The 18,472-nt window shown below is 50.4% G+C and overlaps 1 protein-coding gene across 1 annotated transcript in view; it reads right to left on the reverse strand.

Annotated features, from left to right (window-relative positions):
* HIPK2 (homeodomain interacting protein kinase 2) overlaps nt 1-14,535 on the reverse strand; it is a 123,069-nt gene extending 108,534 nt beyond the window's left edge. Inside the window, exon 1 of the mRNA XM_065884388.1 lies at nt 13,454-14,535. Coding sequence (XP_065740460.1) covers nt 13,454-14,535 — 1,082 coding nt within the window. The remainder of the gene's footprint in view (nt 1-13,453) is intronic.
* Between the last annotated feature and the right edge of the window lie 3,937 nt (nt 14,536-18,472).

The following is an 18,472-nucleotide window of genomic DNA, read 5'->3' on the forward strand; positions in this document are numbered from 1 at the left end:
CTGCAGAGGACCCCCTGCAACGACATTTACATGCTGTGGGCTCGTTTCTTCCAAGGAAACAAGTGAAGAGTTCCTGTCAGTGGAGAGGGAACAGAAGGAACGTGGCTCTGTGCCCAGCATGTGGCCTTGGGTCACGGCCCAGTTACTGGGGTGCGTGGCCCAGGCGGTGCTCTTGGGAACTGGCCTCATCACGCCTGGGATCACCGCTGGGGACAGGAGCCCCTCTCCAAGGCCCATCACTCAGAATGCAGACAACAGAACCCACTGCATCCAAGATGGCAGGCAGGTGCCCTCTCTTTCGAGGGGATAAAAGACCTTTCCTACAAAACCAGCCACTTCTCTGTAATAAGCATGAATGTCCCCACAGACGGGAGGCCTGCCGTTGGGAAAAGCTGGTTTTAGGAAAGCTATTTTATCGAAAACGATGTTGTTTCACACCTGGGTTTGCTGGCCATGGCCATGATAATGTAAGAGCCAAGGGCAGGGCACTGTAGGCACAGTAAGGCTGGATGACCAAGTTCCACAAAGACTTCATTTTCCTCCTGGACTCTGGCATTTCAGGGGTAACAGTCCCTCACTTCTCTGTTTCTAGCAGTCACTGCCCTTCACTTTTAGAGGGCAAGTCCATGACCTATACATGAAACGGCAGATGTAAAGTAAAGAAACTGTGGGAGAGAAATGCTTCCGTCATCAACAGCTGTTTATTCCCCAGAGTTGTTTTCATAGTTCCCTGGCCCAGCAGTTTCCAGAAATGATTGTTTCCCTGCTGGCCATCCTGTTACAGGATGAACAAAGGTATCTCTTTTACCCAAACACAACGCAACAAAAACAGGAAGAAAAACTAGGCAAGATAAAGTTGAAGGGTTTAATATTACCAACAGTTTCTTCGAGATCTTTAAGGGTAAACAGATTCTAAATTTTCACTTGGAATTTTTAAATTTTCGGATGTAAGTTCTATGAGTTTTAGCCTGTTACCACCACGACAGTCAGGACACAGAGCAGTGCCATCTCCCGAAGACCTCCCGGCCGCTCGTCAGGGTGAATATTCACCTTTCACAGTGAGAACATCTGACTCTCAGTGCCAGAGCTATCTCTGTTCTGGGGGTTCACATTTAGTTTATTTTTATTTGCCAATGTAAGTTCTAATTTACAAAGAGAAGAGGAATAGAAAGCCTTCACTGGTGGTCAGTGGATGACAAAGAGACGGCACCAACGGTTGATCCCTCGTGTTCTGGCCAAACAACTTTGATTTTTATAGTCAATAATTACATAAATGAGGCTGTGACTGGAGAGTACGCTTCCCCAGTCACACGAAGCAGGATCAGAAGGGGCTCCGAGTATGGGGAACCCTAGGGACCAGCCTACCTGCTGCCACTGAACTCGCACACCCACACTCTCCCCACGGAGCAACATACATCACATATACAACACATACTAACATATATGCCACACATAAAAGGCACACACCCCACGTGTACAACACACACACCCCAACACACACAGCCAACACAAACCCCCCCCAGATACCAACACATCTCACATATACAACACACACTAACACACATTCACACCCAACACACACACCACACGTACACTACATACCAACACACATTCATACACACGCACGCACACGCACGCACGCCTTCAGGGAGTCCTTGAGCAGCGTCCTGCCCGCCACTCCAGTCTTGGCTCCTGGATCCTTCTGAGGTCAGCGGAGACGGACAGTGGATGCGGGAAGCACGGCAGGTGGCAAATGCGATGTAACCTCCTGAGGCTTCTGTGCCCACTCCCCACTGCCGTGAGGCTCGTGTGCCCAGCCCAAGTGCAGGATTTATAGCTTCACCGCAGGTACACGAGCAGCGGCAGGAGAGTGCCGGGCCCGTGCCCTCCAGTCAAGAATGCTGCACCCGTGTCTCCCTCCTGACTCAGGGGAAGAGATGTTGTTCCTCTCCTCAAACACTAACCTCTTCACCATCGCGCTGGACGCTGTCCCTTCCTGACACCAGAGGAAACCCACCAAACATACTCCGTTAGCGCCTACTGGATGTGAAGTACGTGCTGGGCTTCCACGTGTCCACGGGGATGAAAAAGAAACAACACGTGATCCCAAGGAGCTCGGGAACACTGGGGATGTCGATAGCCTACAATGACACCAGGCCAAATAAAATAAATGCTAAGCCAGAGGCACACACACTGGGAAGGGGGCCCAGGGGAGAGCGTGATGGTTACTTACAGCAGAGGCGAGGTGCACACAGGTGAGCACGCACCACAGCCATCTCGTTTAGTCCTTAGAACAACCTCAGGAACTGCTGTCGTACTTCCCTCATAAGAGAAAGAACAATGAGCCTCAGAGAGGTTTGGGAACTTGCCTGAGGTCACACAGCTATAAAGCAGCAGATCTGGAATTCAAATCCAGATCTCTGCCAATAGAGTGATGACGATAAGAATAATGATAATGATGATAACAGTAGTGGCAGTAAAAGTAATAATAGCAGCAAACATGGGCTGAGTGCTTGCCTCGTGCCAGGAACACGCTGAGTAATGTGCCAGGAACTTTATCCTCCGCGGGAGATCTTTGCTCATTCAGTTCCTACGTATGAAGACAAAGTTCCGGGGCACACGACTAGCATGTCCGTAACATCTCAGAAACAGAAAAGCAGATAAGGGGTTAGCGGCCCAGAGGACAGGGCTGTCTCCACACGTGCAAGGTTCCCTAGTCAGGTCTTGCTGGGCTCGGCCCTTTCTTCATACTGGGAAGTCATTTCTAATTTTCTGTCAAGGTGTAATGGGACATGACAGATGTTGGCCGATTTCAGGGAACTAATCTGTTAAAACCTGAGTCAGCTGTCTTCAGGTTTTAAATTGAAATCGCACAGGTGGACGGAACGAACATTTCTGGTGAGATGTCTGATCCCCAGAATGCTGATAAAGGGGGCCCGTATGATCCAGGGTTTGGAGATGCTGGATGCCATGGGCCTGAGGTTTAGGGCAACAGTGAAAGGACTGTAGGAAGGACTACAAGAAGCTGGGCATGTGGATGTTTCTGCTGTGACAGTGTGAGTTGAGCTATAAACATGAGGCCACTGATACCATCCATCCATCCATCCATCCATCCATCCATCCATCCATCCATCCATCCGTTCATCCATCCATCCGTTCATCCATCCATCCAACCATCCATCCATCCGTCCATCCGTCCGTCCATCCATCCATCCGTTCATCCGTCCATCCGTTCATCCGGCCAGTTAGTCACTCGCTCATTCAACAAAGGCGCCTTGGGGAACACACACCAGCTACACACACCAGCAGAGAGAACGTGGCAGACAGTAACCCGCCTCCACATCGCCCCACGGTTCTGACAAACTCAGGCTTCAGGCACCTCCCCCTGCTCAGGTGTCTCCTCTCCCAGACACAGCCTCCATCTCCCACCTCTAGTGGGCAGGCTGGCCAGATAAAAAAGGAGAGTGGGGTGGAGGCAAGATTTTTTTTAGCGTTTCATTCAGATCTCCCAACTCTCCCCAAAACCAAAATTTGGAGTTCAACTCTGAATTCTTACACTGCAATACTTAAACTTGCCTACAAAGGCATTTCCCCTGTATTCCCTTTCCATTTAAAAATGGCACACAGGTCATCGGTGGGGAGGACAGAGCGGATCCCCGAGCACAGGGCTGGTGCTCACACTTTGGGTCCTTCTGGGCTCGTGTCACGTTCCCGCTAACCTTGGCCACAGTCATGTGGTCTGTTCTGCTTCGCAGTCTCCCCTAAGCCTCAAGCCCACCCAGTCCTCGAACAAGCTCGGCCCAAACAAAGGCACAGGAGAGCCAATACCCTTGAGGGCCCTCGGTCTCAAAGGGCCCAGAGCCCCAGCCTCCCCCGTCCCGGGGCACAGTCCCTGAGGCCTACAGCAGGCCCCTTGGAGGGAGAATGGAGCCACCCCCTAACTCCTCCCGGTATCCCCCCACCCCATTCCCTTCCTCCTGCTTCCTGAAGTTTTCTCCCAAACAGACACGCTGTACCCAAGCCCTGCCTCAGGCTCTGCTTTGGGGACACCTCACCTACGACAACTGCTTCTACAATGTCACCATCTCCATCTCTTTCCAGGAACAAGGGCCACAGTCCAGTACTCGTCACCAAGAGCCCTGCTCCTCCACCTGGCTTTAAGACCCGGGGAGCCAGAGGCCGATGGCGCCAAGGACGAAAGAGAACGCCGGGCTCGAGCTGCCCTGGCAAGGCTGTGGCTGGGCGCTCCCTCCTCCTCTGGGGAGCTGGTGAGGCGGTGGGGAAAGGCTGGCCCGATCTGTCCCAGCTGTGATGCAGAGACCCGCAGCCAGGGGAGGCCAAGGGCAGCGGGGAGGGGGCCCCTTCACTGGGGAGGGCACTCAGGACTCAGAACATATAATACAAGCGGCCCAGGGAGACTGGGCAAAGCGATTCAAAGGCAACATGCTCTGCCTTCTTGGCTTAAGGAGAGATGTCTACACCGGGGTAGACGAGGACAGCGGAGCCTGGCACGCCCACCGCTGGCTCCCCAGGGACAGCTCATTCCATGACAGATTCGGGGGCAGAGCTGCATAGCTGAGGGCACTCCTACTCATTTCTTGAAACCCCAGCACAAAGCACAGTGTCTGGCACATCTTCGGAATTCAAAAAATTACTTGTTCGATGCATAAGTGAGGATTATAGCTCCAAACCCAGCTGTGGCTACAGGGAGAGTTCAGTAGCTACTAAGCAGTAAGTACTCCGTCGACTGCAAATTATGCAAAAAGTCACGCGTGTTCATGTCTCCTCTGTCCATCTGCTTCCCCTCCCAACCATCCACCTGGCAGTTCACCAGTCCACCCAGTAACCCCTCCTGTAGCACGCACCAATGATTTTTGGATCTTCACTGTCACCACCATTGAGGCGTAAGGGGTTGGACCACAAGGAATCTAACAACTGGGCCCCACGGCAGGGCTCTGAGCTACCCAGGTAAAAGGGCAACAGCCCCGTGCCAGGTTGCCCACGGCACCCCACTTCTCCCATTTTGACGGGGCAGGTGGCAGCCCCCTCTGTGGGGCAACCGACTCTGGGATCCAAGCCACCTCTGGCAACAGTTCTTAAAGGACAAAACAATAATTAAAAAAATGTAAATAAATAACTAAAGCAGGAAGAAACTCCTGGAGGTGATGGATCTCTTTAAGGCATAAACTGTGGTGATGGTTTTACCTCCAAACTCACCAAGCTGTACACATTACATAAGTGCAGCTTTTTGTATGTCAATCATACCTCAATACAGTGGCTTTAAAAACAGAATTCACCCTAGAGCTTGCTTAAATCTGTCATCTGGCTCCACCCCCCAGAGAGCCTGTTCCTTAGATTTCTTTTGCAACCCAGGAATCTCCATGTCTAACAAGCACCTGGGGGATACTTCGGCAGGAGGATCGTTGGATCACCCTTTGAAAACAACTGGTTTATACCTTGAGCTCAAGAGTGGTTCCAGCCCTCCTGTCCTTAGGTCTGGGGACATGTAGATGGCAACTCTGCAGCAAGGCAGAAAACTGGGCCAAGTTTCTGGGGCATCAACACTGCTTCTGCACCTGGGCCCTTGCTCTGGGGTCGCTCTGGTTGGTTCATGTGGTCTGTGAATGTACATGGTTTTTCAATGTCTTTGAAGTGTGTGTGTCCTTGCGTGTATACGCATGTCTGATGCGTGTGTCTCCCTCCATGTGGCAGGCATCTATGTATATCAGCATCTTTGCTACAGCTGAGCATTAGCTTCTGTCACCAAGGTGCTTGCGAGCACACCTAGCTGTGCGTGTGTCACGCATGGGCTTATATTGTGTTATCTGTGTTTATCCGTGTGACTGTGCACGTGCGTGTGTGTAGGCGGGACTGGAACACCAGGGCAGAGATACACTCAAATACACAGAGAGGTTCTCCCTTTAATTATTTCATACTTAAAAAAAAAAATTCGATTTCAAATTATTTCACCACACAACTCAAGGTCCTAGAGACAAGTAAGGGAAAACTAAAGATAACCTAATAGCCCAGATAACTTATTGATCACTTCTCCTCAGAAAAGACACTGCAACTCTAAAAGCTTTTACATATTTATAACCACCTCCCTCATCTGGGTGAATGAGACTGTCAGTGGGTTGAATATTTCACTCAATCTTCTCAAGGGTAAACTAGAAGCCTTTCCTGTTGTATCTACTAGTAATAAAACACAAATTAACTTAAAAAGCTAATGCCTGCAATGCAGATGCTTTCAGAGCTCTTCTTTTCAATCAAACCTAACTTCTAGTCAGGAATCTGCACAAGCTATGCAATTTTGGAAACTATTTTTATGACTTTATTAAGTTATGCCCCCCCCCCTTTTTTTTTTGCCGGACGCGGGCCTCTCACTGTTGTGGCCTCTCCCGTGGCGGAGCACAGGCTCCGGGCGCGCAGGACAGGCTCCGGGCGCGCAGGCTCAGCGGCCATGGCTCACGGGCCCAGGTGCTCCGCGGCATGTGGGATCTTCCCGGACCGGGGCACGAACCCGTGTCCCCTGCGTCGGCAGGCGGACGGACTCTCAGCCACTGCGCCACCAGGGAAGCCCTATGCCCCTTTTTTGAAGCGACTTAGCGAAAGATATTTTGGAAGATGCCGTGTTCCCTGCTGATGGGGAGATGATGGAGGGTCCCCAGTTTGAGCCAATGAGGCCAAGGTCAGCCCACAGGAGAGAACACTGCCCCCTGGCCATGGACTAAGCACAGGCCCCGGTCATAATGAGATCCAGATGTGGGGCTGTGGATGCCTCACAGTTGACATTCTACCAATATACTGACTCAGTGGAACACAGTCAGCTGGGGATGGACGGGGCCAGGACTGGAGCTAAGGTCTCTTAACTCTCCTTCCAGAGGCTATTACTTGATACCAGTGGTGGGACTTGAAACCCGGTTCTGGAGGCCAGAGCTTCACAACTGTGCCTTAGGGAAAGCAAAGTCCATAAACAAAAGACAGCAAAACAAACAAACGAACAAAACCTATTCCCTCTTAGCCAACTCTGCAATCACAGTACCAGAATTTAAAAGCATTAAAAGTGTTCACATTTATACTGGCTACTGATGGGGGATGGGGAGGGGATCCCCATTATAATCTAGGGCCTCTTCCCTTTATTTATGAATAACTACTATTGTCTCCTAGCCTCTGGGTGCTCCCCAACTTTTTGCCCCCATTTCAATTGACTAACTTCACTAATATCCTTAACTTCACTGAATTACTCCTTTGTTAAGTCCAAGCCCCTCAAGCCTCCATCAAAATTCTCCACGGTCAGGCCTCCCTCACCTAACCCTTACTTGCCAGCCCAAGCCTTCAACTCCTTGCAGGTGTCACTGTCATCCCCCCTCCCCCCATCTTCCCTTATTAATTCCAATCTCCATGCCTCTCAGGCTCCTCCCACCCCCATCTCACATTTCCTTTAAGATGGACCTCAAGAGTACTTCAATATAGCTTGTTCTCTAAAAACCCTCCCTATTGAGGGAGGGAGACACAAGAGGGAAGAGATATGGGAACATATGTATAACTGATTCACCTTGTTATAAAGCAGAAACTAACACACCATTGTAAAGCAATTATACTCCAATAAAGACGTAAAAAAAAATAAAATAAAATAAAAACCCTCCCTATTAACCCATCTCGCAAAATCTTTCACTGGCTTTGAATCTCTTTAACTGGTTTTTCTCGTCACGGGTTCCCTAGAGTCTCAATGAATATCTGCGGAGTGATCAAGCATGTGTAATATCAAAGTATCAGAAATACACTCTAGGCAATTTTAATCTCCTCAGAGAAACCATAAACTCCTCCAGATTAGACATCTTGCGCCTTATCTCCTACCCGTCAGTACAGCACAGGACACACAGTAGGCACCCAATGAATGTTTGATGAATTGAACTGAATTAAAATTTATCTCCCCCCACCACCTAAAACCACCATGGAATCAATTTGAAGATCGTGTCTGAAACCAAAAGAACCAGACAAAAAAGGTTACATTATTCTGAAAGAGTAGATTACTGGCCTTTTCTTCATGTCCTAAATTTTTATGCACGCCCCACCCTTTTTCTTTGGTCCTGGTAATGGTCTTAAGTGTTTCAAATTAAGTCTAGACAAGAGTATTTTGAATAACCGGAGCAGAAACAAAAGAATCCACACATTTTAATCGCTATCTCCTGCCTGAATGGCATGGCTTTTTGTTTGTTTTTCCTGAGTAGAGCTTAATATTTAGTCTTGTTTTCAGTTTGCTGGTCACACTGACAGCAGAAATACCCCAGCATCAATTTATTGCTTGCTTCAAAAAAATAACTGGCATCAATGCAGAATCAAATGCAGTAGTCCCCCCTTAATCACAGTCAGCCGCGATCCAAAAATATTAAGTGAAAAATTCCAGAAACAAACCATTCTTAAGTTTTAAACTGCCTGCTGTTCTGAGGAGCGTGATAAAGTCTCACAAAGTCCCGTTCTATCCCGTCCCACGCAGGACGGGACTCTTCCCTTTGGCCGACACGCCCTGCCCATTTGTCTCCGAGTAGCCCGCTCGGTGATCAGACTGACTGTGGCATCGTGGTGCTTGTGTTCAAGTAGCCCTTATTTTACTTAATAATGGCCCCAAATGGCAAGAACACTGATGCTGGCAATTCAGATACTCCAAAGAGAAGCCTGGAAAGTGCTTCCTTTAAGTGAAAAGGTGAAAGTTCTCTATTTAATAAGGAAAGAAAAAGAAAGTATGCTGAGGTTGCTAAGATCTACGGTAAGAATGAATCTTCTATCCGTTAAATCGTGAAGAAGGAAAAAAAAAATTCATGCTAGTTTTGCTGTCGCACCTCAAACTGCAAGTTACGGCCAGTGTATGATAGGGCTTTGTTAAGATGGAAAAGGCACCGAATTTGTACAATAAGATATTCTGAGAGAGACACCACATTCACATAACTTTTATTACAGTATATTGTTGTAACTGTTCTATTGCATTATTAGTTATCAATGTTAATCTCTTACTGTGTCTAATTTGTAAATTTCCTATGCATACGGGTATGTATGCATAGGAAAAAACACAGTGTACACAGGGTTTGGTACTATCCTCAGTTTCAGGGACATCCACTGGGGGTCTTGGAACGTAACCTGGAGGATAAGGCAGGGCTGCTGTAGGGAAACGGCAGGGACTTCCAAGGTACGTTCATAGAACTGCACAGGATCTGCTTCAGTTCCATCCCTTAGGGTGTGAACACTTCAAAGGAGACACCATTAAGGACCCCTTTCTCTCTCAGTGGGCCTCCAGCCACCTGCACAAGCTCACCTCTGATTCCCCGTGGCGAGTCTTCGGGTGTGTGCAGGGCGAGGACCGTCTCCGGGGACAGCCCTCTGGAGACCGGGGTGCAGTGGGTCTGGGGCAGGGCCGTGGCGGTAGTGTGTTCTTAACACGCTCTCCGAGTGATTCTTAGGCACAATAAAGCCTGTGACCAGCGTGGTTTGATGGTTTAACTAGGTAACTGACCTTCGAGTTGGAAGGTCAGGTTGGAAGGGGCTACCCACGCATCATGGTTAAACAATGAAAAAAGCAGCCTTTGTTTCCTGAAAAACACATGGTCAGGCTTGCTTCACAGGATACCACGGCAATATGCCCTGGCCTTGACCAAGCACGTGCCTAATAGCCGGGGGAAACCGTTTGCTCCCCAAGACACACCTACTTTTCCAGGTACACCCCCCCCGCCCCGGCCCCACGAGGACAGGAACATCTCTTTATATCAGACTGTTTCCACATCACTAGGCGGGGACGACGGTGGGCTGAGACATTTAATACTGTCCACTTAAAAACAGGGCAGGACATTAAATGTCCTCCTCTTTGAAAGTGAGGTCGCCAGGGGATGATGGCCCAGCTCAGACACAGGGGGCCTGGGGAACCCAGGCCCTGTCGAAGGCTGGGTCCACAGGGTGATGACTCTTCTACTCCAGGTGGCTCAAACACAGAGTCTCTCACGACGCAGCTGAAAACGCCGACCTTCTCAGATAACAACGGACCACTGAGGAGCCTTCTCCACCCACCTCCTCTCCCCCGTAAGAGGCAACACAATCAGGAAACTCGACTGGACCAATGTGGCCGGGAGCTGGCTGTCCCACAGCAAGGATTGATGCCGACCGGGCTGGAGGCTGTCCTCAAACCCTCAAACTGCTGTGTGTGGTAGCAAACTACTCCGGGGTTCAGACGAGCCCCGGGGGAGGAACAGGACGCTGTGACCAATTTAGAGATGAAGCATCACTTCAGGCAGAAACACTGGGCTGGCTTTCATGTTGACTGTGCCCTTAAAAGCAGAGCTGGGCACACGGGGGCCACCAGGAGGACCTGAAGGACACTCGCCTTTTTTGGTCAAAGCGACCACAGGAGGAAGAGGTCCTGCTCAGAAACTTATGCAACAGTCACATGAGGTCTAAAGAAAGGGGTCACATCACAACCAGAGGGAGAGCTTTCCAAGGTAAATGGGGGCACCGGGGCTGCAAGTGGAAGACGGAGAGGGGGGCTAAGGAGAGCCCTGGACTCTCGGCACACGAGCCTTCCATACCCGGCGGAGCGGTTTCTCCTGCCGCCCAGAGCTCCTGCGCTGGGGTCCCCGGTCCCCGGGCACCGGGGCCGACACGAAAGCGCAGGAAGCCTGGAGAGTCTGTCTGCTGCGAGAGGGGTGCCACACGTCACGTGGGCACAGGAAGGTGAGAACACGAGCGAGGCCAAGAGTCCCAAAGTCAGCTTACCCAGTGCATCAAGTTTGGCTATGAGTATGCACTGCCTTTTTTCTTTTTTTTTTGCGGTACGCGGGTCTCTCACTGCTGTGGCCTCTCCCGTTGCGGAGCACAGGCTCCGGACGTGCAGGCTCAGCGGCCCTGGCTCACGGGCCCAACCGCTCCGCAGCATGTGGGATCTTCCCGGACCGGGGCGCGAACCCGCGTCCCCTGCATCGGCAGGCGGACTCTCAACCACTGCGCCACCAGGGAAGCCCCTGCATTGCCTTTTAAATAGAATTTTTAAAAGCCATTTTACAAGTTGCTCGGCTCAAGTTTTAGAAAACATGAATAAAGCCGGTATCATCCATTAAACGGCATCAAGTTAACAAAATAATAAAAGTCCAAGCAGCCTTGACTTTGCTGCAGTTCACCCTAAATTCAGGCCAAGACCTAGGAAGGAGCGGACTGGCATGCTGAACCGGCACCCCCCAGTGTAGAGTGACAACGGCGGCGGGGAGCTGGCCAAGGCACTGGCTATCCCTCGGATGGGCTGGTGACCCTAGATGGTGCCACCCAGAGCTTGCGTTCAGAGAAGGGCACTTTGTAGAGAGCACGCCTGTTGTTCCAGCCCCTGGCCAGTGTCCTCCTTCACCCTCTCCCGGGGGTCCGCGGGGCCTGCTCCCTCCACCTTCAGGCCCAGGCTCCCCTTCCTCGGTGGCCACAGCCCTGGGCTCACAGCCTCCGCCTCTGCCTGGCTCTGGGGCTGCGGGCCTGACAGCAGACCGCAGGTGTCTAAGAAGCTGGTGAGCGGAGAGGAACCGGGTGAGCAGTACAGATCCACCCCTCCCGGAGCAGAGCAGGGACGCAGATGCGAGGCTCCTCCCTGGAAGCTCAGGGCAGGCGGGTGGGGGGAGGACAGCATGGGTGGAGGGGCCTAGAGACTTGTGTAATTCGGGACTGAGATGAGGGAGGTGAGGGGGCAGTGTGGACGTGTGGCCTGTGGCCACAGACCTCGCAGGGGAAGGGGTACGAGGTCAAGGACAGAGACCCACGGGCTGAGGGCCGGGCGAGGGCACCTGTGACAAAGCCAGCCGGCTGGAGGGGTGAGCAAATCGGCAAACAAGGTGTGGGGGGGACGGGTGTGCCTCAGAACGTGTGACGGGCCAACTGTGCTGATGCGGCTCAAGCACATTCCCCGCCTTCCTCCGTGGCCGGGAAGGAGGTGTGGGGAAAGCACGTGCTCACTCGGGGGTCGGGCCAGCAGGGCTCGGGCACGGAGGAGTCGTGGGATCCTGGGTCTACTGCCCACGTGTCAACCTCTTAAATGTGTTGTCAGCCCCATCTTCTCATGGGAGTTTTAGTTTCGTATCTCGCCAACTTCCATTTTCACCAGACCGTTCAACATGCCCTCAGACACAGCCCATCGCCATCTCCCCAGAACAGACTCACTCGCTTCCCATTTCCATCCAAGCCCTGTGCACTGACCACATGCCAGATACGGAGCCAAGAACCCAGCTGCGTCCCGGCTCCGCCATCCAACAGCCCCAACACGGCTGCTGCCCGGACTCGCCCAGGTTATGGGTCAGGAACGAAGGGGTTAGAGAAACGAGGCAACCAGCCCAGTCGCACAGCTCACGGAGTGGAGGGTTGAGGCTTTCCTGACTCCAGAGCCAGTGCTCTCATCTGGGTCCCACCAGAGCAGCGATTCCTAACCCTGGCTGCGCACTGGGAGCCCCAGGAGAGCTGTGACAAACACCCATATAGGACGCCACCCCCAGAGCTGTCGATGATTCGGTTTGTGGGGACTGGGACCTAAATCAGGTTATTTTGTAAAGCCCGCTTCACCCACCGGTGCTTTTGACATGGAGCCAGGGTGGGAAGCAGTACGCCACAGACTCCAGGATGGCGAGGGCCTTGCCTCTGCCCTCCCGGCTGTGTCCCGGTCCCCAGCGCTGTGCCTGGCTCATGTTAGAAGTGAAATAAATCCTTGTTGAATGAGTGAAGGAACGAAAGCGTCACACTTTCCCACCAAGGGTGCTACTACAATCCTTCATCTTCCCGACCCCAGAGTTCTCCCACCACCGGAGCACGCTGACTGGTCCCTAGGCTACAGACCCTCCCTCCTCCCACCCCCTTCCCACATGAACACAGAGTCATCTTCTCAGAGCATCACTTTCATCCTATGACCCACCCTCTGTCGTTCAAATGTTTCGGCACTTGCTCCACGTTTATGGACACGGTTGCAACCCCTTCAGCTGGTATCTAAGACCCCAACATCCTGGTCCCAACCTATCCCTGCAATCCGATTTTCCACCACCCATGGATTCTCTGTTCTGCCAGGCAGGTGTCCTCCTGGTCTGCAGTGCGAGTCTTGGGCATTCTTGCCAGAGTGATCATAATGCGTGTCTCTCTCGCTCCTTCGCCCATGTCTGGATTCCACCCGTCCGTGACAACCTGACTCCCCGACCATGCCTTTGCTCTTTGCCCACAGCCCCCAGGAATCCCTCCCAACTCAGAACCTCTACACCAAGAATCTTACTCGGCTCCATTCTTACATGGCTTCTAATCATCATTTCAATGTGCACATGTCCTAATTTCCCGACTAAATCGTGATCACTTGAGGGCAGCAATCTTACCTCCCAGGCAGTGACCAACACTGCACGTGCTCTGTGAATGCCACTGGGCATTCATTCAGCATCTCCTGTCTCGGGGCGAACGGCCTTACCTGTAATACCTGGACTGCAAGTAGGTGGAGCACACAGCCTTGGACACGTGACTGGCTGAACCGAAGTCGATGACCTTGACTCTGTACGGTTGTCTAGATGGATCCACCAGCATGATGTTTTCTGGTTTGAGGTCCGCATGGATAAGACCTAGGCTTTTTAGCTTCATCAGGGCTGTGGCAACCTGCTGGAGGACCGGGCGAATGTACTTGAGGGGCAAGGGGCTGAACTTGTTCTGCTTCAGAAAGTCATAGAGGTTCTGCTCCAGCATCTCAAAGACCAAGCACGTGTGATTCTTGTGCTGGAAGCACTCGTAGGCACGGACGAAGTTGAAGTCGTCGGCGCTCTCCGTGCTCAGGCGGGCCAGGATGCTCACTTCGATCTGGCCTTGGCGGGCGTATGACGGGTGGTTCTTCAGGATCTTGATGGCCACAATCTCATTGGTGCCCCGTTTCCAGCACTTGACCACTTGCCCAAACGTCCCTCGGCCCAGGAACTCTAAGACCTCGTAAGTGTTGGTCATGGAGCACAGCACCTCATGCTGGACCAGCTGATAATCCCCCTCGCTGTTGGAGCCACTGTTTTTGGAAGTGGCAGTCGAGGTGGTGGCAGTGGCTACGGTGGCCCCACTCGCATTGTTCGGAATCATGGGTGGATGCTCTTCGATGATCTGCACGCTGCTCGTGTTCTCGATCTCCTCACTCTTCCGCTTGAGTCCGCATTTTTGGTAGGTATCAAGAAGGCTCACAGTGCTGCGACGCGTGAGGTTGTGCGGTCCGCCGAGGACTGGCCCGGTGACGGAAGTGCTGCCTGCTGATGTCACGACGACGTGCCCGGTGCTTCCTGGGAAGATGATGGTCTGCTCGTACGGTAGGCTGGGGTTTGGGATGGGCAGGGAGGCGCTGACGGTCGTGGCGGCTGGCTGGGATGGCGGCGCGTTCTTGTTCTGGCCATACACTTTGCCGTGGGAGCCGTACCCGGTCATGTCCCAGTTGGAACTCGGCTCTACTTTCAGTTTCTTCACGCTACAGAAGGCACTTGATTGAAGGGTGTGAGGGGAGAAAACTTGCACATGTGAGGCCATACCTGTGAGAAAGAGAAAGGCGAAAAGAAATATCTTAGTCACCCTTACACGAATGAACGTGACAGAGCCACTGCAGTTCGGACCGGCGGCATGGGTCCTAGAGTATACTGTCTTCTCACTTCGAAACAACGTCGGAAAAGTGAATCTATTCCACCCAGAAGCACCGGCTCGTCACTCAGTCTGTGGGCTCCAGGGGTTCCAGTGTTCTGCCCGCCACCATCAGGAGGGTGGGAGACTCGCAGGGTGGGAAGACATTCAAGACTCAGAAACACAATTAGAATACCCGAACTTAGTTCATTATGTAGTTTTTTTAAAATAAATATTGTTTGTGATAGAAACAAATTCTTCCTCAGTTCTCACTGGGCTGCAATCCTATTAAAACTGAAGACTGTATCAGGTGGCCCAGCTGTCACATACTTAGTTGTCTCATGTGGCCAGCTCCTCTCTGTCACAGGCCCTAAGACTGTCAGGCTTACTCATGTGAGGAAACAGCTTCCATACAGGTCCGATCACAGAGCCACTCGTGATCTGCTGGCTTCTGGATGAACCATAATGACCCCCTGGCGTCTCAGTCACCTTAAATGATTCTGTAGGGTTGAATCGACCAGCAGTTGGTCTGATGTTTTCATTTAGACAGTCTGAAATCATTTTATCAGCTTTGTTTTGGAGGGGAGGAGTGGGCAGCACAATTCATGGGCTCTGTTCACTCAGCGCTCCTGCTAAATCTATCTATCAATAAATTTATCTAGAAAGTAATACTATTTCCTATCAAAACCTCACCCACAATTTAGATAACCTCAGAAAGCTGTAAGACCATAACTCTGGAATGGCTGTACAATTATAATTATGGTGATAGTGGAAACAAACAAAAATTCATAAAAATTAATTAAGGAGAAGTAACAAGGTGATGAGGAAGGATAAGTCCTTACAGGTAAAAGCAGAAACACTGCCCATCTTCTAAGCTGCAGTTGAGAAACATTTCCTATAAAAGCATAAGGAAACTGGGGTTTCGATCAAGCACCGTTGGTGTTCAGCGATCCCAGTGTTCGTGTCTCTCTGACCCCGTAGCATTACCTAGGGTGGTTATTTAACATTTTCCTTTTCTCCTTGTCACCCATCACCCTAGTCCACCCTCTCTCTCAGCAAGAACCCATCTTCCACTTTGTCCAGAAGCCTGAGGCCAGCAGCCTTGCTGTCCACCTTTATTCTCTTCATTTCAAAACACTCCTGAATTTGCATCCATCCTCTCTTCCATCTTTCTGGTCTCAGAGGAAGAGGTGTCTCTCTGTTCCAACACTAAAAGTTCCCCCTATTCTCACGATTCAGCCGCTCTCATTTTCTCTTGAATGCTATGCTCCCTCCGCTGTCCGCTCTGTTGGCTTTCAACTTCTCCCTGTTGATTGGATCCAAGTCCTTAGTAGGTACTTAATAAAGTTTTGCCGAAAGAATTAGTGACAATCTTTCTCTTCTGCCTTCACATCTGCACATGGCAACCCCCAACTTGGAAGGTAAGAGGAGTAACAGCCGTATTCTTCCTTTTTGATACTTCCCTTCTTCTCACCTGAAATCAATGGTTTATGCTCCCTTTTCTTCAAGGCCTCACTCCTTAATCCATCTCCCCACACACATACACACACTACAGGACTCTGTTCTTAAAGGTAAACGACTTCCTAATTGCCTAATCCTATGGCCTTTTTTCAGCCTCTAATCCCTTTGACCTCTCGGCAACTGACCAATCTGATACTGCGGACCACGACTTCCTTCTTGATGCTCTTATCTGTGCTGTGTGAATCTGTAACCTCCCTATCCCGCGTCTGACTGCACATTGTGTGCTGGCTGGTTCCTCTTCCTCTTCCCCCTTTAAAATGTGGGCGTCTCCAATGTTTGGACTCTGTTCTCTCTGGATCGAAGCTGTCACCTCTATGCAGGCGACCCCCACACGTTCATCACAGGCGAAATGCTCCCTCGTGCCTTCCAGTGACGTATTTCTGCCTCCTGCTACAAAATCAAGGATGATCTTCCAAAGATGAACTCCTTACCTTTTCCTTAAAATCTAGCCATTTCACCCTCCATGATAATGTCTGCATGACTGTTCATAAAATATTCTTCTAGTCACTTGGTTCCAAACCTTTGAGGATTCTTCTTTGCCTCCATAGACAAGAAGATTTGGAGTCTCATTTCTCTGTCCTTCAAAATGTCTCTTGTAACCATCTCTTTGTTTCTGTTCTTGCTGCCTCTTCCACAGTTAAAACATTTATCACTCTCCAGTAGACAAAAGCAAGCATAGACATCTGGTCTACCCGAGCACTCTTTCTTCCTCTAATTTGCCCATATTCAGCCACCAGATTATCCTCCTAGAACATTTCTAAGCATGTCACGTCTCTGTCCAGAAACTTTCAATGATTCCTTAGTGTCTAGAAGATAAATTTGAGGACTCTTAACACCTTCACATTTTTATTTCAACTGCTTTGTTGGCTTCACCTCCAACTATTAACCTTCCTGAACCCTCAATTTAAATTAAGCTGTTCTACTCACTGTTTCTACAATGTCTCTTACAGTTCCTACCTCCATGCTCTTACACAATTCCCCCATCCGACATGCCTTCACCTCTTCTCTCAGCTTATCCAAAGATAAGACAACTCAGATGCCTCCTCTTCCCAGACAACTCCAACCTACACTGATATTCCCAACTCTCCATTCCTAAGGCACTTACCATGTGCACTGCCCATCTGCCCACAAACTGCATTTCTGCCTTGCAGAATCTCTTGTCTTGAACTGAATTACTTGTCTTTTGTGCTACATAACTTTTTATACGTTTAAGTCATGTTTCCATAACCAGGCTATATTCGGAAGGCGCGAGCTACAGGTTATACTTTTTTCCCCCTAGCATTAAGCCGGGTTTGTTATATATGGGAGGCACTCAGTTGATGGAATAAAGCACTCTAACTGATCAGGCTTCGAGGAGAGCTTAGTTTTCTAGCTATAGAGCAATTACCAGTCACAAGCACCTATGGAACCTGGCCTCACTCTGGAGAATAAAGAAAAACCTGCCAATACTTTTCCACCCAAATTAAGGCAGAGTCCAGGCAGCTCCTGTCCTGTCAGCAGTCATGTTCTGTCTATACTTCATCCTGGATGTGCTCTCACTTCCCAGCGGCAACCTCAACCTGTCTAACACCCAGCACCTGCTCTGAACCCTACCTTGACCCTGATCCCATAGATCTGACAGAAGCTTCCTTTCTTGTTTTGTTCCTGAACTCCAATATCTACTTGTGTAACATGACTATACTTCTGTGGACAGCCTTCTGCCTGACAAAGACAATTTTGGCTTGCTCATTCAGAATTCACACTTTACCTGTTTCTTCCTATGGTACTTTTTGTTCAAGTCAATCTCCCCTTAATTCTATAATAACACAGAAAATAGCTTTTCTACATTTATCAGTATTAAATAACCACATTGTTCTAGATATTTTATACAATATAGAAATGACCAATCCCTCAGCTTTTAGTAACGTATCCACTGAAGGGGCAAAGGAATAAGCATTTCCTTTATTCTTTGGTATCGAGCTTGCCCCTTACTGCTCCATCCTCAGTGCTTTGTGGCAGAAGGACAGGGAGGGGGGCAGCGAGGGGTCAGAGGTGGCCGAAGAAATATGCTGATGTTACATAAAGGAGATGTAGCTCTATTCTCTGTTTTCACTGTTTCAGAAAAATCTTGGTGGAAAGGCCAGGGTGTAGCAGTGGAATTTTACAGAGGGGAAGAGAATGGCTTATGACTTATTTGCTACTGGGATGACAGCCAAGGGTCATAAAATTGTGGAAATTGTCACTGGGTACCTCTGGTGACATTCGCGGGATCAGAGAGGAGACCTGCATGGCTAGAGACACCCTTCGCCGCACCGCCTGCTGCAGACTCTGGCCTGGCCTGGTGTGGCCA

This window comes from Phocoena phocoena, chromosome 9 (genome assembly GCF_963924675.1).
Source record: "Phocoena phocoena chromosome 9, mPhoPho1.1, whole genome shotgun sequence".
Classification (NCBI taxonomy): domain Eukaryota; kingdom Metazoa; phylum Chordata; class Mammalia; order Artiodactyla; family Phocoenidae; genus Phocoena; species Phocoena phocoena.